The following is a 21,599-nucleotide window of genomic DNA, read 5'->3' on the forward strand; positions in this document are numbered from 1 at the left end:
AAGGTAAAGGAATTGGGGCTGATCTAAGGTCTGAAGGTGCAGGAATAGGGGTTGATCTGAGGTCTGAAGGTGCAGGAATGGAGGCTGATCGGTGGGACTGAAGATGCAGGAATTGGGGCTGAATTGAGGTCTGAAGGTGTGAAGGTACAGAAATGGGTGCTGATCTGAGGGGCCAGAAATGGGTGCTGATCTGAGGTCCGAAGGGCTAGGAATGGGGGCTGACCTGAGGTATGAAGGTGCAGGAATTGGGGGTGAACTGATGTGTGCAGGTATAAGAATTGGAGCTGATCTGAGGTCTGAAGGTGCAGAAATGGAGGCTAATCTGAGGTCCGATGGTGCAGGAATGGGGGCTGATCTAAGGTCTGAAGTTGCAGGAATGGTGGCTGAACTGATGTTTGAAGGTGCAGGAGTGAGGGCTTCTCTGAGGTATGAAGGTGCAGTAATGGAGGCTTATCTGAGGTCTGAAGGTGCAGGAATTGGGACTGATTTAAGATCCAAAGGTGCAGGATTGAGGGCTGACCTGAGGTCTGAAGGTGTAGGAATTGCTGCTAATCTAAGCTCTGAAGATTCAAGAATTTGGGCTGAATGTGCAGAAACTGGTGCTAATCTAAGGTCTGAAGATGCATGAATTAGGGTGGATTTGAGGGCTGAAGGTGCATGAATTAGGGTGGATCTGAGGGCTGAAGGTGCAGGAATTAGAGCTGATCAGAGCTGATCAGAGGACTGGAGGTGCAGGATTTTGTGCTGATCTGAGGTCTGGAGATGCAGGAATTATGGTTGATCTGAGGTCTGGAGGTGCAGGAATTGGAGCTGATCAGAGGTCTAAAGGTGCAGAAATTGGGACTGATCTGAAGGTGCAGAAATTGGGGCTAATCTGAAGTCTGAAGGTGCAGAACTTGGGGCTGATCTGCGGTATGAAGGTGCAGGATTTGGGACTTAAGGCGCAGTAATTGAGGCTGATCTGAGATCTGAAGATACAGAAATTAGCACTGATCTGGGTTCTACAGCCTACTATTATTCACTGGCAAAATGGTCATCTCAGGCTTGTAAACTGACACTTACTGCGGAAAAAGGCTGCTGATCGAATATATAACCATATAAGAGCTATACACCCATCATTTCAACAAAAAAAAAAAAAACATAAAGGTTTAATTCTAGCATCTTTACTGGAAATTTCACTGTAATAAGCATTACATGAGAGACAAAACAATTTCATCATGACAAGTTTTATTTAGAATCAAAGTTTTATTACAGTACATACAGAAAATACAATAAACACAAAAAATTATATGAGCATTTTAAAACTTAGCCATAAAGTAAACAATTCCTAATGAACTTTGTCCTCATAGCTGAGACTATCACAGCTCAACATACACAATGTAAATAGAATACAGTTTGGTATATGGGAAATATGCTGGTTTAGAGGTAAAAAGAGAGATGAAGCACCTTGTTAGGTATTTATTCACTGAGCTGTCCATCTGATCTAACATCACAGGCTCGGCCATACAGATCTATGCTAGCTCAGAGGTCCAATTTATCCAAACTAGAGGAAGGAAAAATGTTTGACTTGTCCATGGCAACCAATCCTAATACACTTTTTATGTTTGGTGTATATCCTGTCCAGTATTCTATGCATAGGTCCTGTTCACTCTCCGGTGCATCTCGTTATCTTCCACCACCATTTGCCCACCATCAGCCCCACAAAAACTTGCTTGTGTAAGTTATAGGTCACATCTAACACATTGCTATGGGCCTGCCTTATGTGATATTGTGGAAATGATGTACTGAGGCTCTCATCTGTGCATTGTGTGAGGCATTGTAGTCAGTCATGTACATTTTCATACCAAGAAATACCATATATACTCGAGTATAAGTCGATCCGAATATAAGCCGAGGAACTACTTTTACCACAAAAAACTGGGAAAACCTATTGACTCAGGGTGAGCCTCTCTGTGTCCATTGCATGCCTAACTGTGTCCATTGCATGCCTCAGTGTATGCCTCTGTGTCCATTGCAGCCTCAGTGTATGCCTCTGTGTCCACTGCAGCCTCAGTGTATGCCTCTGTGTCCATTGCAGCCTCAGTGTATTCCTCTGTGCCTCAGTGTATACCTCCTGTTTATGCCTCAGTGTATGCATTGCCGACCTCCCTACCTGATCAGCCGTGTCATGCAGTCAGACGGCGGCCATCCAGTGTTCAAAAGCCGCGTCTCCTCCTCATCCTCTGTGATAGGCGGAACACTCAGTTTCCCAGCAGTCCGTGTGCAGTGTTCTGCCTATCACGGACATCCTCTCGTTCTCGTCTGTGGGATGAGAATGAGAGGACATCCGTGATGGGCAGAACACTGACTCACTGCATGTTCCCCTATCACGGACGAGGAGGAGGCGCGGCTTTTGAACTCTGGTTGGCTGCCGTCTGACTGCATGACACGGCTGAGTGTTCCGCCTATCACGGAGGACGAGGACGAGGAGGAGGCGCGGCTTTTGAACCCTGGTCGGCTGCCGTCTGAGCATTACACGGTTGATCACAGTATAAACCGAGGGGGGCACTTTCAGCACAAAAAAATGCGCTGAAATACTCGGCTTATACGGTACTTTTTTTTTTTTTTTCTCGCAAGACTCCAGCAGGTGGTAAGTGAAATGGGGTATAGAGTTGAAGGTAAGGACAAATATCGGAGGGTGTATGCTATCCAGTGAGCCTGTAACTTTGCCTTGAATTGGGCAAAGAACAATTTTACTTTAAAGTGTACCTGGACTCAAAAAGTATAGATTTGATATCATAGAGAACATTTAAAAATGATATTTGGGCCTAAGCTCAACCTTTTTTTCATGAATTCCTCCTCAAAAATAGTGGTCGTTTCCTAGTATAGCTCTATATCTGCAGTGTGAGATCTAAAGCACTGCTGCCTCTGACTGCTAGTCACGGGAGATTTGGCAATGTCACTACTGTGCTGTTCACTGGAGGAAGCAAAATTCTACTGCTACCAAGATGGCCACCACACAAAAAGTGCAGAATACGGCATGACTAGTTGCCCACAGATGGTTAGTTATTTTTTGTTCAGCAAGTCGGCTGAATAGAAAAAAAACCCCAATAGATTCCTCCATCAAAATAAACTAGGTGGATAGAGGAATCGTCCCCATCAGGACATTGCATTATGACAGTGGGACACTCTGCTGTCAGAATACACTGATCAGCAGGTCCACAGACCTTCGGAGACCGGGCCACAGAGCAGTATATCAACATGATAACGACCCCAACAACAACTCCAAGACAACCACTGGCTTGCTAAAGAAGCTGAGGATAAAGGTGATGGACTGGCCAAGCATATCTCCAGACCTAAACCCTATTGAGCATCTGTGGGGCATCCTCAAATGGAAGGTGGAGGAGACCAAGGTCTCTAACATCCACCAGCTCCGTGATGTCGTCATGGAGGAGTGGAAGAGGACTCCAGTGGCAACCTGTGAAGCTCTGGTGAACTCAATGCCCAAGAGGGTTAAGGCAGTGCTGGAAAATTATGGTGGCCACTCAAAATATTGACACTTTGGGCCCAATTTTTGTCATTTTCACTTAGGGGTGTACTCATTTCTGTTGCCAGCGGTGTAGACATTAATGGCTGTGTGTTGGGTTATTTTGAGGGGACAGCAAATTTACACTGTTATACAAGCTGTACACTCACTACTTTACATTGTAGCAAAGTGTCATTTCTTCAGTGTTGTCAGATGAAAAGATATAATAAAATATTTACAAAAATGTGAAGGGTGTACTCACTTTTGTGAGATGCTGTATGTGTATATATATATATATATATATATATAAAATATATATATATATATTTATATTACATACATATACAAACACACACACAGATGGTATATATCTTGCACCAGTGTTAGATAAAGAGATGTGCATGAAGGAAAGAACACAATACACAGTCTACAACTCTACATGCATGTATACTCTTAAATGTGATTGGTTGCTGTAATAAACAACTCTTCAGTTCCATTCCAGCAGTTTTTTTTTTAATAAAAGGACTCAGTGATTAGTGTAATCATACAATAGTATTAGATGCATTCTTGTCAGAACTATTTTAGCCATATAGCAAATATCTTAAAACCATTATTTGTATTTATTTCATTTCTTTGTTTAATTAGTTAATTCTTTGGTATCATTTATAAAAGAAACAAGGAAATAAATCATTTGCAAAATTAAATATGATGGTAGACAAAACATTTACCATTTTGAAGTGTTCCTGCACATTTCTGATGTGCCTATAAGTTGTTTAATACTATAGAGCTCAGATGACATGCTCAAGGCTACATTATTTTACTTTTGTTTAAGAAAAGAAAGGTTTGTCAGGTGTTATTCTTCATCGAGCCACAATGTGGAGCTGTGCGTTGATTTTAGATGTGTATACACCAAGAATTAGCTGTCAGCAGTCTTTTAAATGTAAGCATTGCTAACAAAACAACTGTAAAAACTGAACTGCAGCAGCATTGTAAAAAAACAAAACAAAAATTCAAATTAGCCACTGTAAGGGTTAAAGCAATCCATTTGCTTCCAGTATGAAAAATTTAGTTTTACTTAAGCAATTCCTAACTCCTAACATTGGCTCTAATTAGGATAAGATTTTAGGGAGGTACATTATATTTTGTTTAGTAAACTTAACACCTCTCAACTCATCTATAAAGTAAATGTAAACCCAAACTGGATAGTCATTTACATTGCTAAAGAACAATTGCTATTTACCTTTAAAAAAAAAAAAGAACAATTGCTATTTTTTTTAAATGAATAAAATGGTTTTAATTTCTCCTTATCTTTATCAATGGCTGTTTGTGGTACCTCTCTCTGGGCAGATTTTCTAAAATCTCAGGAATTGAGAAAACGAGTATTGTCACTCTAGGACAGGAAATGCCTTCACAAAAAACAAAACTTGTATCAAATGAAGGCAGCAGATGTAAACATTTTAAAACAATCTTTTAAATAATTACATGAACATGTTACCGTGTATGTAATTTCACTAATTGGGTTTACATATACTTTAATTCTTAGTTAAAGCAGTACAAAATAGCATAAATAAGATGTAAAGCGCATTACCAATAGCAACCAAATTTCAATCTGCTAAAGACAGACATGTGAAAAATTAATACTGATTGGTTGTGATGGGTTACTGCCTTACTGAATAATTATTTTATACCAGAAAGGCTAAAACTGTGAAATGACTATGTCCCTTTCAGCACTGAGTTCCATCAGTATAAAAACAAGCAATCTTATTTCCCTTACTGCTAACATGTCAACATTTGCAAAAAAATGCTTTCTATGGCCTGTTGCCTTTAAAACTTGCAGCATTTTCCAGTTATTGAACTTGTGAACATATATAATAATGAAAATAAAACACCAGCTAGAGCAACCCAGAGTGATCAAGATGAAGTATGTTTTGCATCTATAGAATTAACCTGTCAGGAGAGAAACTCTGTCTGCTTGCTTGTTTTTGAAAGTAGAAGCCCTAAGGCCATTAAAGGTATCCTTACTTTAATACTTACAGAACCTGAATAAGCAGATATCAATAAAGCGAGGGAACATTTGTTACATACCTGCTTGTTTTGGTTCACTAGCTCACATTACAGTAGCAAAGGAATGAGAAACATGGCAGCTCTGGAAGCTGTGCCTTCAAAAACAAGTCAGCGAGTCAGCAACAATATGTCTGTATTGACATTAAACTTTCTAGTTTAGTTTAAAGAGTACCAAAAATCTGATTCTTGGATAACCTCAATTGTGACTGATTCTAAGTATATATGGGTTTAAAAATTGTAAAAAGTACTAGCAAATATAAATAAAATAGGTGCACTTGATAAAAGAATATGAGCCAAAGTTACATGGCTACAATACTGAAGTCTGAATTTCAGATACAGTTTATGGAGGGCACCTGTTCAATGAACAGACTGTTTCACCTCATTTGTGATGTCGGGGTGTAATACTCAAAAGGACCACCCAAAACTGAAGTATCAGCTATGAGAACACGGTAGGCTGCCACCAGATCCTTACATCTCTCAAGCAGTATGGAGGAGTTCCCAGCTCCTTCCCACAAATACTTAATAAAGTCTCCATATTATAAAATAGATGAAAAATCTAACAAGGACAGTAGGGCTTGTAATGACTGTTGCTGGTAGGCAGACATTTATACATAAACCTCAACACCAGATTTCCTGGGAGACAGTAGAAGCTATACTGTATGACCAAAGGTTTGTGAATACCTGACCATCACTCCCATATGAACTTGTTGGACATCCCATTAAAAAACCATGGGCCACTGGGACAACATAGAGATAGATGGTCCCTTATTTGTGGCTCTAACACCCTCTGGTCTTCTGGGAGGGCTTTCCACATGATTCTGGAGTGTCTGTGGGAATTTGTGAACAGTAAGGCATAAAAAGAGTATTTGTGACATCAGGAACTAATGGTAAATGAGGAGCCTTCAGTCAGCATTTCAGTTCATCCTGAGGTGTTTAATAGGGTTGAGGTCAGGACTCCGTGTAGGCCACTTGGTTTAATTTTTTCCAAACCAAACTCGGTAAGCCAGACTTTATGGAGCTGACCTTGTGTACTGGGGCACAGTCCTTATGGAGCCTACCCCAAACTGTTGACACAGTGCACGATTGTCTAAAATATGTGTTTATGCTGCAGAATTAATGTTTCCATTCACAGGAAACAACTCAACTCAATTTGTCAGTTTTGGGTAGGCTGAGCATTTAATTACCACTGATTATACACCCAAAAACATTATTGTACTATAGACGCAATTAAAAGCAGCAAAGACACATTATGCCAGATTTAAAACGTAAAAAAATAGGGAAAAAGTTCACGCTAATCTACCAGTATCAAGGCTTTTCTTATTTTTAGGTGAGAAATGTAAACAGGACGCAATATAAATAAATACGTTCATATATTTAAAAAAAAAAAATCAGATTATAGATTGTGTTCTCAGTGACTCATTGGAGCAGAAATCATGCATCATTTGTCATAGAATTCCATGATCTATTGCTGCATCATTTACTTCACTGGCACCCTATGCTAACACTATCATGTTTTTTTTTTTATAATCTGCAATTGCTTATGCAGAATTACAGCATTTAGCAATGGTGCACAATAAACCAAGGAACAACTGGTTGCAGCAATCGGCAACCAGTCAAGGTTTGTGTCATTAAAATTCAGCTAGGTTTAGAGAAGCACCCAATTAAAATACCATTAATGTACATTCCAGTTAGATTGTCAGTGATATGGAATAAGTGTATTTTCCAAGGCAGTTTTTGTATCTGAAACAGCTAACATTAAAAAGATATATAACATATCGCTCAAGTATTCACAAACAAACAAACAAACCTAAAGTTTAGAGCCCTTGCACACTGGGGCGGGGGGCGGCGTCGGCGGTAAAACGCCGCTATTATTAGCAGCGTTTTACCGTCGGTATGCGGCCGCTAGCGGGGCGGTTTTACCCCCCGCTAGCGGCCGAGAAAGGGTTAAATACCACCGCAAAGCGCCTCTACAGAGGCGCTTTGCCGGCGGTATAGCCGCGCCGTCCCATTGATTTCAATGGGCAGGAGCGGTAAGGGAGCGGTATACACACCGCTCCTTCACCGCTCCGAAGATGCTGCTGGCAGGACTTTTTTTACTGTCCTGCCAGCGCATCGCTCCAGTGTGCAAGCCCTCGGGGCTTTCACACTGGAATGAAAGCAGCGGCACTTTCAGGGAGGTTTGCAGGCGCTATTATTAGCGCAATAGCGCCTGCAAACCGCCCCAGTGTGCAAGGGCTCTTAAGGTCAGTGTTGTAAACACAAAGAGAAATAGGGTTAGCACAAACTGTCATCTGCTACCAGAATTAAAGAAGATCTCCACAGAAAAAAGGCACTTTTTCATATTTTCAAAGTATTGGTCATTAACAAATGCTGTCTCGGTTTCTAAAATTAAGGGCTGATCATTTCCAATGTAACCCAACTCCGAAACCAAACTAACTTTTTCTTTTTGCTTGCTCCACTGGTGAAGGTGTGCTGAGCCTACCATCACCATTGACAGCAGTAAAAAGCCAAGGAGCACAAATCTAGTTTTTGAAGTTCTTCCATATCATACCTCTTGCCATGGAATCCCAAAAGCTGGAAATATTCCTCCCCTGTGGAAAAAAAATCCTGCAAAATCATTCTGCATATTCCATGGTGCCAGTCTAGGAAGAACACAGTGCTTGGCGGAGTTCCTATTAAAGCCAGGAAGCATGTTACCATCTATAGTTCTACATTAAAGGGATGACTATACTTTAACCAACTCCCAACACCAACTTAAGTATTCCAGACAAGAATATTCTTCTGCACATCTTCTACTTGGCTTCCAGTGGGCCACAGAGCAAAATTGTGGCATAAACAAGGATACGACTTTGAAAGAGGTGCTGGGGAGGTGTTCACATGAAGAATAAATGCAGTAAAAGTACAGTTATGCCTTAGGCGCTTATTACTAGGAAGTTGACATAGTGCTGCAAAGAAGACGGTGGTTACATGTTGATTGCTTTATCATAGAAAGCAAAAAAGTTAGCCTTTCTTTTATTAAAGCAGGAATGCTACTGTTTTTCAGGGACAAGGTCAAATTGCCATGTACCTCAATGTAACCCATGATTACAGATAAGTAGTGTAATATTAAATGCTCGTTGCATGGCTCTCTGGTCGAACTACTTTAAGTCACAGACCCAAAACAAGCTTGTGCTTCTGGACTTCTGATTTCACTGGCCACAGCCTCAGCAGGACAGCCAAGCAACTATTCTTTTCACAACGAGTTCAGCAAAGCAGCATACATCTTTCTCTTATGAGAGGTTCAATGCAAAAAGCCTTACTTAAGTTATCATGACATCCATAGAGAAAATGCAGAAAAAAAGAATCAAAGCAATGTATTTAGTAAATAAATTAATGTGCAGAAGGAAAAGCCCTTTTCATTGTCATCATCATGAAATATCAAAGCATAAACCTAGCACACCAATGGTACAGACATTGGAAGTTTGTGTGCTGCCTGTTGTGCTTTTTACATTTTTTTAGTTATTATTTAAATGATTGGACTCCTCTTCATCTCCCACTTCTATGACTTCCACGTTTCCTACCATCTTTCCAGTGACTATTTCACCACCCTTTCCAGACAATGTGTTTTCAATATCTGATGGCACCTTCTGATATATAGTTCCTGAAAAAGGGCTTAACCATCCAGGAGAGAAACTACCACCAAAAGCTTGCTTCAACCCTTCCCAGCTGCTGGCCTTTTCCCAGGATGGGGTCTCATTCTTCAGCTTTTCAATGCCCTGAGAGTTGGAAAAAAAAGAACAATTCAAGGTAAAGTGCAACCATTGGTTGGACAAGTATTTACATATATAATAACACAAGATTCTTTAACATACTGTATTAATATTTCCATATTAGTTTAGGTTCAACAGAAGATTCTCCATTATAGAGATATTACCAAGAACATGCAACACCACAATGTATACCTAAGGCATACAAATATATGCAGAATTCAATTGCTGGGTATTGTTGCCCAGGTAAGGCGGTCTCTTCATGTTTCTGTGGAGGTAATTCACCATCTGGCTCTATACAAGCCTTTCTGCTTGTTGCTTGTAGATGGAAAAATGTGAGCCATTTCATCGCTTCAGTATCCGGACAACCATTGTTACCACTTATAATAAACTTTTATGGTGCAAAATATGGGTTTGCAAGGACATTTGGTGCACACAAAGTGGATTTATATCCTATGTGGATATTGAATATTCTATTTAAATAATATTTTTGCACCTGGAGCTCAGTTTTCATTATTTCATGGATGGCAACAGAAGCTACTTTCCTGAGCCTGAAAGGAATTCTTTGTACGGCTGTGCAGAGTGAAAGATGTGTGTAAATCACAAGACTGGCTGTCCAAAATTATAAATCCTTTGACAGTTGAAAACTGTATTGCCTAGCCCTTTACCCGGTGTGCCATTTTATTGTTTAATAAAGGTTTATTTAAAGATTTTTTCAAGAGGTACATCCACATGTCAAAATGAGAATTTAAAGTCATACTAAAGTCTTTTTTTTTTTTTTTAAATAACAAACATGTTATACTTACCTGCTCTGTGCAGGGGTTTTGTACAGCCAGATCCTCCTGGTCTTGGGTCCCACACCGGCGCTCCTGGCCCCTCCCTCCTATCGAGTGCCCCCACAGCAAGCAGCTTGCTATGGGGGCACCCTACCTGCAGCTCTGTGTGTCCATTCAGACATGGAGCCATGGTTTGGCCCTGCCCCCTCTTTCTCCTCATTGGGTGACTTTGACAGCAGCGGGATCCAATCAGGAGGGGAGTCCCAGACAGCCAAGGCACTACTGCACATCGCTGGATCGAGATGGGATCAGGTAAGTGTTAGGTGGGGTAAGTGTTAGGGGACACACTGAAGGTTTTTTTTATCTTAATGCATAGAATGCATTAAGTTGAACAACCTTCTGCCTTTACAACCAATTTAATGAAAGGCCTGAATGTACATTAGGTACCAACAATGAAAACAAATACAAATGAAAATAGGCATCATATAATCAATACAGAACAATGACACCTGGGTGAACATTTAGGGGAAAAAGTTAGGGGTAGAATGATAAAGACTGAAGGGGCTAAACAGAAAGGCGCATGGTGCCTCAGTCCCAGCTTCAGAAGTTGACTTACCCAATTTCTAGTTAGGCCTTATAAACTCTCAGATTCTCACTATACACTTCATACAAGCTCCAGGTAAGAAGGAGCAGTTTTTAAGGCGATTGTCAGGCCCATATCTTTCAGAAATGTTAGTGAGAATCACGAGCCTGGAGTGCCATTTTAAATAATTTCATACAAATCTACTTTGAACTTAAAGAGGAAGTAAAGTCTTCCTCTTTAATTGTACCTACAGGTAAGCCTATAATAATGCATACCTGTAGGTACTGTAAATATCGTCTAAACTTGCACCTTTTAGGAGATATTTACTATATACACTGCCGCCAACGTCATCGGTGCATGCACACTGAAGGAACGGCCCGCTCGTGCCGTTTCTTCAGGGCACATGCCGTGACTGGCAGCTCCCGTGCGCATGCGTGGGAGTGACGTCATTGCAGCTTCCGCCAATCACAGCGCCAAAGGCGGCAGGTCCGGAAGTAACTCCAGGAAAGATGTTGGTCCTGTGAGCGGTGTGCCAGCGCTAGGGATGAGCCGAACACCCCCCTGTTCGGTTCGCTCCAGAACATGCGAACAGGAAAAAAGTTTGTTCAAACACGCGAACACCGTTAAAGTCTATGGGACACGAACATGAATAATCAAAAGTGCTAATTTTAAAGGCTTATATGCAAGTTATTGTCATAAAAAGTGTTTGGGGACCTGGGTCCTGCCTCAGGGGACATGGATCAATGCAAAAAAAAAATTTAAAAACGGCCGTTTTTTCGGGAGCAGTGATTTTAATAATGCTTAAAGTGAAACAATAAAAGTGTAATATCCCTTTAAATTTCGTACCTGGGGGGTGTCTATAGTATGCCTGTAAAGGGGCGCATGTTTCCCGTGTTTAGAACAGTCTGATAGCAAAATGACATTTCAAAGGAAAAAAAGTCATTTAAAACTACTCGCGGCTATTAATGCATTGCCGGTCCGACAATACACATAGAAGTTTATTGATAAAAACAGCATGGGAATACCCCACAGGGGAACCCCGAACCAAAATTAAAAAAAAAAAAAAATGACGTGGGGGGTCCCCCTAAATTCCATACCAGGCCCTTCAGGTCTGGTATGGATATTAAGGGGAACCCCGGCCAAAATTAAAAAAAAAAAAAAAAATGACGTGGGGGTCCCCCAAAATTCCATACCAGTACCTTCAGGTCTGGTGTGGATTTTAAGGGGAACCCCGCGCCAAAATTTAAAAAAAAAACGGCGTGGGGTCCCCCCAAAAATCCATACCAGACCCTTATCTGAGCACGCAACCTGGCAGGCCGCAGGAAAAGAGGGGGGGGACGATAGAGCGGCCCCCCCTCCTGAACCATACCAGGCCACATGCCCTCAACATTGGGAGGGTGCTTTGGGGTAGCCCCCCAAAACACCTTGTCCCCATGTTGATGAGGACAAGGGCCTCATTCCCACAACCCTGGCCGGTGGTTGTGGGGGTCTGCGGGCGGGGGGCTTATCGGAATCTGGAAGACCCCTTTAACAAGGGGACCCCCAGATCCCGGCCCTCCCCCCTGTGTGAAATGTTAAGGGGGTAGTACCCCTACCATTTCACTAAAAAACTGTCAAAAATGTTAAAAATGACAAGAGACAGTTTTTGACAATTCCTTTATTTAAATGCTTCTTCTTTCTTCTATCTTCCTTCGGTTTCTTCCTCCATCTTCTTCTTCTTCTGGTTCTTCTGGCTCTTCCTCCGGTGTTTTCGTCCAGCATCTCCTCCACGGCGTCTTCTTCCCTTCTTCTCCTCGGGCCGCTCCGCATCCATGGCATGGAGGGAGGCTCCCGTTCTTCTCTTCTTCATCTTCTTATCCGGGCCGCTCCGCATCCATGGCATGGACGGAGGCTCCCGCTGTGTGACGCTTCTCCTCTTCTGACGGTTCTTAAATAACGGGGGGGCGGGACTTCCCTGTGACGTCACGGGGAATGCCACAGGGAAGTCCCGTCATGTCCCGTGCGTCAGAGGGGGGCGGGGTCACCGGGTGCCCCCCCCTTATTTAAGAACCGTCAGAAGAGGAGAAGCGTCACACAGCAGGAGCCTCCCTCCATGATGAAGAGAAGAGCGGGAGCCTCCCTCCATGCCATGGATGCGGAGCGGCCCGAGGAGAAGGGAAGAAGATGCCGCAGAGGAGATGCTGGACGAGAACACCGGAGGAAGAACCAGAAGAGCCAGAAGAACCAGAAGAAGAAGAAGAAGAAGATGAAGGAAGATAGAAGAAAGAAGAAGCATTTAAATAAAAGAATTGTCAAAAACTGTCTCTTGTCATTTTTAAAATTTTTGACACTTTTTTAGTGAAATGGTAGGAAAGTACCCCCTTACCATTTCACATAGGGGGGAGGGCCGGGATCTGGGGGTCTCCTTGTTAAAGGGGGCTTCCAGATTTCGATAAGCCCCCCGCCCGCAGACCCCCACAACCACCGGCCAGGGTTGTGGGGACGAGGCCCTTGTCCTCATCAACATGGGGACAAGGTGTTTTGGGGGGCTACCCCAAAGCACCCTCCCAACGTTGGGGGCATGTGGCCTGGTACGGTTCAGGAGGGGGGGCGCTCTCTCGCCCTCCCTTTTCCTGCGGCCTGCCAGGTTGCGTGCTCGGATAAGGGTCTGGTATGGATTTTTGGGGGGACCCCACGCCAATTTTTAAAAAAATTTTGGCGCGGGGTTCCCCTTAATATCCATACCAGACCTGAAGGGTCTGGTATGGAATTTAGGGGGACCCCCCACGTCATTTATTTTTTTAATTTTGGTTCCCTGTGGGGAATTCCCATGCCGTTCTTATCAATGAACTTCTATGTGTATTGTCGGACCGGCAATGCATTAATAGCCGCGAATAGTTTTAAATGACTTTTTTTCCTTTGAAATGTCATTTTGTGTTTGCGCCCCTTTACAGGCATACTATAGACACCCCCCAGCTACTAAATTTAAAGGGATATTACACTTTTATTGTTTCACTTTAAGCATTATTAAAATCACTGCTCCCGAAAAAAACGTCAGTTTTTAAAACTTTTTTTGCATTGATCCATGTCCCCTGGGGCAGGACCCAGGACCCCAAACACTTTTTATGACAATACCATGCATATAAGCCTTTAAAATTAGCACTTTTGATTTCTCCCATAGACTTTTAAAGGGTGTTCCGGGGCATTTGAATTTGCCGCGAACACCCCAAATTGTTCGCTGTTCGGCGAACTTACGAACAGCTGATGTTCGAGTCAAACATGAGTTTGACTCAAACTCGAAGCTCATCCCTAGCCAACGCAAATTCAGGGCATCGTTTTAAGGTAAGTATTTCATAATAAGCTAGCTCATTATGTCTTTGTCTTGCAGGTTTTTATTTATTTATTTTTTTTTTTTAGGTTTACAACCGCTTTGAGGCACCTTTCACACTTGTATTACCTGAAAGTTGCGCGACTTTGACGTGATTTGAAGCAATGTCTGTGTAATCTTGAGGTCTAATGGACCTTAAGTCACATCAAAGTTGGACCAAATTAGTGCAAGGACTACTTTGAAGTCGTTGGGACTTGAAGTCGCACAGATATGAACGGTACTCATTGGAAATCATGGGGTACGACTTGTCATGCAACTTTGCAGTCCCAAGTAGCAGGACAAGTCCCACAAGTGTGAAAGGGGCCTATATATTTCTACATTTTTAATGGTTGTATTGGTTACTATTTAACATTATATCAAAGTACCTCTGGGTTATTTACCTCCACAAATTTTAAGGCATTCCAAACAGATTAATATAAGACTAGTGGATGTTGTACGGCAGTCCTCAACTCTGCTTTGTGGCCAAAAAATGTGACTAGTCAAACAATTTGGCCTTCGCAACTTTTTATCTATATCCCTTAAATTAAAAAGCTGCTGAAATTATATGATCAATTTATATTTGCCAAGTCTGCAACTATTGGCTTCCTCATGCATACCTGGACACTGTACTGCCTTAACACCCCTGAAAGTCTGAAACAAGAGACAGTCAGAACAGTTGACTGTTATTCCCATCACAAGACTGAAGGAGTCATTTCTGAATGAATAGTCAGAAGTTATTTAAATATAAAATAACATACAGTATATACCGCGTGTAAAATAAGTATTGAACACATCACCATTTTTCTAGGTAAATATATTTCTAAAGGTGCTATTGACATGACATTTTTACCACATGTCGGTAACAACCCATGCAATCCATACATACAAAGAAACCAAAACAAATAAGTTAAAAAATGAAGTTATGTGTAATAAAATGGAATGACACAGGGAAATAGTATTGAACGCGCTAACTTAAACTTATTCAATACTTCGTACAAAATCCTTTGTTGGTAATGACAGCTTCAAGATGTCTCCTGTATAGAGAAACTATTCACAGATGTTGCTCAGGTGTGATTTTGGCCCATTCTCCCACACAATTCCACTTCAAATCTTGATGAATCTTCTATGAACTCTGATCTTTAGTTCTGTCCATAGATTTTCTAATGAATTCAAGTCAGGTGATTGGCTGGGCCATTCTAGCAGCTTTATTTTCTCTTTGAAACCAATTGAGAGTTTTTTTGGCTTTATGTTTGGGATCATTGTCTTACTGAAATGTCCACCCTTGTTTCATCTTCATCATTCTGATAGGTGGCAGGAGATTTCTATCAAGAATGACTTGGGGTGATGTGCAGTGCCATTTGAACTCCAAACATGGTGTGTATTATGACATCCAAAGAGTTAAATTTTGGTCTCATCTGACCAGACTATATTCTCCCAGTATTTCACAGTCTTGTCTAAATGTTGTGCAGCAACCTTTACATGAGCTTCAACATGCTTTTTCTTCAGCAATACGTGGTGAGCGTGTATACAGGACGTGATAACGACCCCAAACACACCTCCAAGATGACCACTGCCTTGCTAAAGAAGCTGAGGGTAAAGGTGATGGACTGGCCAACCCTATTGAGCATCTGTGGAGCATCCTCAAGGTGGAGGAGCGCAAAGTCTCTGATATCCACCAGCTCCGTGATGTCGTCATGGAGGTGTGGAAGAGGACTCCAGTGGCAACCTGTGAAGCTCTGGTGAACTCCATGCCCAAGAGGGTTAAGGCAGTGCTGGAAAATAATGGTGGCCACACAAAATATTGACACTTTGGGCCCAATTTGGACATTTTCCCTTAGGGGTGTACTCACTTTTGTTGCCAGCGGTTTAGACATTAATGGCTGTGTGTTGAGTTATTTTGAGGGGACAGCAAATGTACACTGTTAAACAAGCTGTACACGCACTACTTTACATTGTAGCAAAGTGTTATTTCTTCAGTGTGACAGCTCTCATGTGCCTGCTTAGTGCATCCACATGAGAGCTAATAAACTCATTGACTATTTATACACAGACACTAATTGTGATTTTAAAAAGCCACAAATGTGGGAAATTAACCTTTAATTGCCATTTTAACCTGTGTGCGCCACCTTCTGTGTCTGTACCAAGGCCAAACATTCCAGGGTATGTAAACTTTTGATTAGGGTCATTTGGGTAGTTTCTGTTGTCATTATGATTTAACCACTTCGCGCCCGCGCTATAGCCGAAAGATGGCTACAGTGCGGCGCTCAATTGCCGGGAGGGCGTCCCTGGATGTCCTCCTGTTTACTTCCCCTCTGCGTCCCTTGGACACAGTCAATCACAGATTGTGCTAAATGGCCATTTAGCGGCCATTTAGCACTCAATCGGCGTGTCCAATGAGAGGTGATCTCATATGTAAACATATGAGATCATCTCTCATTGCCGGCTCTCCCTCCTCGCACAGAGACAGTGTGTGAGGAGGGAGAGGTCCCGTGCTGCAGCGGTGAGTGTACACAAAAAAAATGGAAAATTCAGTGCCCACAGTACCTGTCAGTGCCATCTGTCCCCAGTGCTACCTATCAGTGCCATCTGTCCCCAGTGCCACCTATCAGTGCCATCTGTCCCCAGTGCCACCTATCAGTGCCATCTGTCCCCAGTGCCACCTATCAGTGCCACCTGTCCCCAGTGCCACCTGTCAGTGCCATCTGTCCCCAGGGCCACATGCTGTTATCAGTGTCACATGTCATCAGTGCCACGTATCAGTACCATCTGTCAGTGTCATGTGCCATCAGTTATCAGTGTCACGTGTCATCGGTGCCACGTAATAATGCCATCTGACATCAGTGCCACGTATTAGTGCCATCTGTCATCAGTGCCACATCAGTGTCACCAGTGCCACATCAGTGTCATGTGTCAGTGCCACATATTAGTGCCATTTGTCATCAGTGCTATGTATTAGTGCCATCTGTCATCAGTGCCACATCAGTGTCACGTGTCATTGTCCTGGTGCTCCAGGGCCTTCAAAAGTGTAATAGGTAGTCAACAAGTTAGATGTGTAATTTATTCTCCTAGAACACGTGATGGTGCTCCCTGCATGTTCGGCCTCTCTATGTGGCTAGGCTGTGAAAATATCCCACACGTGGTATCGTAATACTCAGGAGTAGCAGAATGTAGTTTGGGGCGTTATTTGTGGTATACACATGCCATGTGAGAGAAATAACCTATTACAATGACAATTTTGTAAAAAAAATCTTCATTTTGCAAAGAATTGTGGGAAAAAATCACAACAACAAAAACCTCACCATGCTTCTTACTAAATACTTTGGAATGTCTACTTTCAAAAAAGGGGTCATTTGGGGGGTATTTGTACTTTCCTGGCTTGTTCAGGTCGCAAGAAATGTGATCAATTTATCACAGAAACGAAGAAAAATTTGGGGTTTTTTTTTTCAAAATTTTCGTTTTTTTTTCATTCATAGCGCAAAAATTAAAAAACCCAGAGGTGATCAAATACCACCAAAAGAAAGCTCTATTTGTATGAAAAAAAGGACAAAAAATTAATTTGGGTGCAGTGTTGCATGACTGAGTAATTGTCATTCAAAGTGTGAAAGCACCAAAAGCTGAAAATTGGTCTGGGCAGGAGGGGGGTTTAAATGCCCAGTAGGCAAGTGGTTAAAAAGAGTAAACACAGTTGATTTGATAATAAATGGCTTCAGCCAAACACTAACCATGAGTGAAAGAAATGTTTTTGTGTCACCATTCATATTCTCTGAAATATGGCTAAGAAATCATAAATTCTGCCAGGGTATGTAAACTTATGAGCACAACTGTATAATATATATATATATATATATATATATATATATATATATATATATATAAAATGTGTATGTATATACATTTTTTCTGTATATATATATATATATATATATATATATATATATATATATATATATATATATATATATATTAGAAGGCTGCCATTGGCTAGCCTGAGTTTGTAGGAGGAGTCTGGGGCTTATAATCCCCCCTCCTTCCCTACACACTCATTGGCTAGCGTTTTCTGGTGGATTAGACAGTTGACATGTCACTTCCGGTTCCGGGTCAAGCTCAGTGGAAATTCTCTGTCTGGCAGTGCTTTGCCCCCCAGCCAGCTTGCTTTGGATCATTATTTTCTCTGCTCAGGAGAACCTTGGCTAATATGGATCGTAGGGAAGGAGTCGGGCTGTCATTTCCGGGTATCGGACGGCAGAGTGGTCGTTGTGTGGATGCTCGCCTCATTTCCATTGTTCGCTTCCGGTGGCTCATACGTTTCAGCAGCTCGGCTATCGGTACAGGTACCTATCGCAGGTATTGCACCCGGGTATGCAGCGGTCTTATAAAAGGTAGGTGCGGGGCCGGGATGGCTAGGGGGGGCAGTGGAACACATGTACCATACCTTGGGGGTGGTCACTGGCCCTATGGTTAGGGAACTGTCACTGCAGGTTTGCTCTGTCAGGGCTGGCTGCATCATTTACTCTGGGGGTTGCACTTAGTCATCTGACCCCCACGTGCATGGTGTATCACTGGGTCTGCCCATGATGTTGGTTTGGCCAGCATTTCCAGCACCAAGGGCCATGGTACTGGGCACATCACTAGTGTCATTCATACAATCCGCTGGGTCTTGTAGTTCCACTACTGGTGGCCTCGTTTAGCCCCTCATTGGGTGCCACATCACGAACCTCAGCACGATCAGGTCAGGCAGGGCTCAGCTCCAGGGGCCTCAGTTCTGGGAACGTCACTGGCGTTACTCGGACAGTCCACTGATTCTCATAATTACACGGCTTGGTGGCCCCGTTATCCCCACATTGGGCTGCCACTGTCACGGCATTTGGACCATGTCACAGCTCACAGGTGGGTCGGGTCACACACAGCCTATTCTCTCAGCCCCTCACTTGTGGGGTTTCATGATGTTTGTTCTCTGCTGCAGGTTCACCATTCTTTCTCCCACCACAGAGTTCACAATCACTCTGTTCAGGTGGTGTCTTATTTTGGGTTGCTTTTAAGTTTTGATTTTCTGCTTGCTCATTCCATCATTTTATTTAGTGCATACTTCATCATGTTGTTTCAGGTGGATTCCACATTTTACATTCAGGAACAGCAAGGTGTGTTCTGTGTGTCTTTCGGTCAGGGGTCATAGCTAGTTGCACTACATACCAGGATCTGTCATGTGTACAGATCCGTGCGGGCTGAGGTTTCGTTTTTTAAATGATTGTCGCTTTTGCAGTCTTCTTGCCTGTACTTCATACGTCATACATTGCACCTCACTTACATTCCTATTTCTACCTACCATGATCTGTAAGTTCCAAGCTCTGAGTGTTCATTTTTAATTACCTGTCTTTGCACTGTAGATTACTTGAGCTTGTTTACTACATACACACAGGGGGTTACGGTCACTAGATTCACCATCACGCGCTGTTCCTGTTTGTTCACTTTATTTCACCGCACCTATATTTTATACTGTATTAGGCACGGTAGGGTGTCTTTGTTTTTTCAGGATTTTATTTTTCTGGGGTCTGATGGTCTAAAGTTGGGTTTTTCCACAGATTCGGACATGTCGCATGTTTTGTAGAGCGACGAATTTGCCTTCATCCCTCCTACTCTTGTTAGGGGTTCAGAGCACGGCAGCGCCCCATCTCTGAGAAACTGGACTATACCGAAGCTCATTGCAGAGCTCCAATGCAGGGGCATTCCGTTCTCGACTACGGCCAGGAAAGCGGAGTTGTTCAGGCTTATATTTTCTAGCCCGTCCCAGGCACAGCCATTCACTAGTGCAGAGAATATGTCATTGCTTACGTCACTAAGCCAGATTCACACAGTCCTAAACACACTCTCCACTTCTGTTCAACTGCTGCAAGATAGGATGGATGTGATGGAGGCCCGTCCAGCCAGGGTGGAAGTTGCTGCCACTTCCACAGCCCCTGCGCTAGCTGGCACCTCTGCAGGTAATACCAGCGTGCCATTACCTGTAGCTATTCCTTCACCACTAGCGGTGCTGCCATCCGTGTCCCCTGCGCACTTCATCCCTGCCAACCTCAAAAAAGATATCTTAGAGGGGAAGGATTTAAATCTGGCATCCCTGCTCATAGCGTCACAAGACGTGGTCGAAAACAAGTCTTATGCTTGGGAAGTCTCTGTGGTTCTCAAACCTAGAGACCCAAGGCTCAATCCTAAACCCAGCATAGCGGAGTTTGTTCTGTCCTTTGGTATTTACAGAGACGTCATTTTTGCTCTTAGTCCTGGCAGGAGAGAGGAGTTGGACCTTTATCTACACAAGGTGGTGGATGGCTCACAAGTACGGCGGCTCTACGTTCTACGACTATCACCGGTCTTTTTCAGCGAAGGTCGCAGCTACTTGGGCGCAGTTTCAAATGGTCACATGTTGGAGCAATATTGACATGGAATTGTTCTGTAGGCACTTTGCCAATCAGAAATCTCCAACATGTGGCCATTGCCAGTCATCAGCCCACACCACCAATTGGCGTCCCAATCTGGAGCATTCCCTGTTGTCTGGTTCTGCCAGGCAGGTGTCCAGTGGATCCTCCGAAGGGCAATCGGGTCAGGTAGACAAACTGGGCAGATCCATTCGTATTTTAGGCAAAGCTCAGCTGTGTAACAATTTCAATTACTTGCCTGTAACTATAATCAATGCAGACTTCTTCATGTTTGTGCCAACTGCTTCAGGGCACACCCCAAATCCTCCTGTCCCCTCAAGGTCCTTCTTGACTAAGTCGAGTCAATGTTTCCAGATTAGAGTTCTGGTTGTTACACCACCCATCCCCTCCTCTCAGGCAGTTTCTCGCAGGGGGGTTTTCTGACGGCCTACATTACTTTACCTTCGCAGACTTTTGAATGTGCCAACCTATTATCTGCCACTAGCAATGCCCTATTAGTAGGTGAAATGTTACAGGTCGAGTTAGCCAAGGGGTTTGTCATAGGGCCATTTCTTGCTGCACCCTTAAGTATATGCAAGGGAAAAAGGGAGAAATTGCCCCGGGGATTGTACGGGTGGGGGTTAGTGCATATAAGGCAAGTAGGAAAGTATGGGAGTAGTAAAAATTACAAATTTTATTCAAAATACATAAGCTACACGATTAAAACCAATATGCTGAACAATTCATGTCTATCATAAAAGATACATTAGACTTGGACAAGTAGAAATGTATCTTATGTATCTTTTATGATAGACCATACAGTGTATCCTCAAAAATGAACTGTATAAACAAAATTCTGAAACATTTTTGGTATTCTGACTGTCATGTTCGATTGTGTTCTCTCACCTTAGAGTCCTCTCCGACATGCTAGAGGAGATTAACTGTATGAATTGTTCATCATATTGATTTTAATCATGTATCCTATGTATTTTGAATAAAATTTGTAATTTTTCCTACTCCCATGCTTTCCTACTTGCCTTATATGCACCAACCCCCACCCGTACAGTCCCCGGGGCAATTTCTCCCTTTTCCACCTTGATTATTTGGGATGAGGTGTGGGGTTCTCTCTCTCTCTCTCTCTCTCTATATATATATATATATATATATATACA

The 21,599-nt window shown here is 42.7% G+C and overlaps 1 protein-coding gene across 3 annotated transcripts in view; it reads right to left on the minus strand.

Moving 5' to 3' along the window:
* Positions 1–1,210: 1,210 nt before the first annotated feature.
* The window catches only part of ZDHHC3 (zDHHC palmitoyltransferase 3), a 135,047-nt gene continuing 114,658 nt past the window's right edge, over positions 1,211–21,599 (minus strand). For all 3 annotated transcript variants that reach the window (XM_073630422.1, XM_073630424.1, XM_073630423.1), the window contains exon 7: positions 1,211–9,324. In XM_073630422.1, coding sequence (XP_073486523.1) covers positions 9,064–9,324 — 261 coding nt within the window. In that variant the 3' untranslated portion in view covers positions 1,211–9,063. The remainder of the gene's footprint in view (positions 9,325–21,599) is intronic.

Source organism: Aquarana catesbeiana, linkage group LG05, assembly GCF_042186555.1.
Source record: "Aquarana catesbeiana isolate 2022-GZ linkage group LG05, ASM4218655v1, whole genome shotgun sequence".
Lineage (NCBI taxonomy): Eukaryota > Metazoa > Chordata > Amphibia > Anura > Ranidae > Aquarana > Aquarana catesbeiana.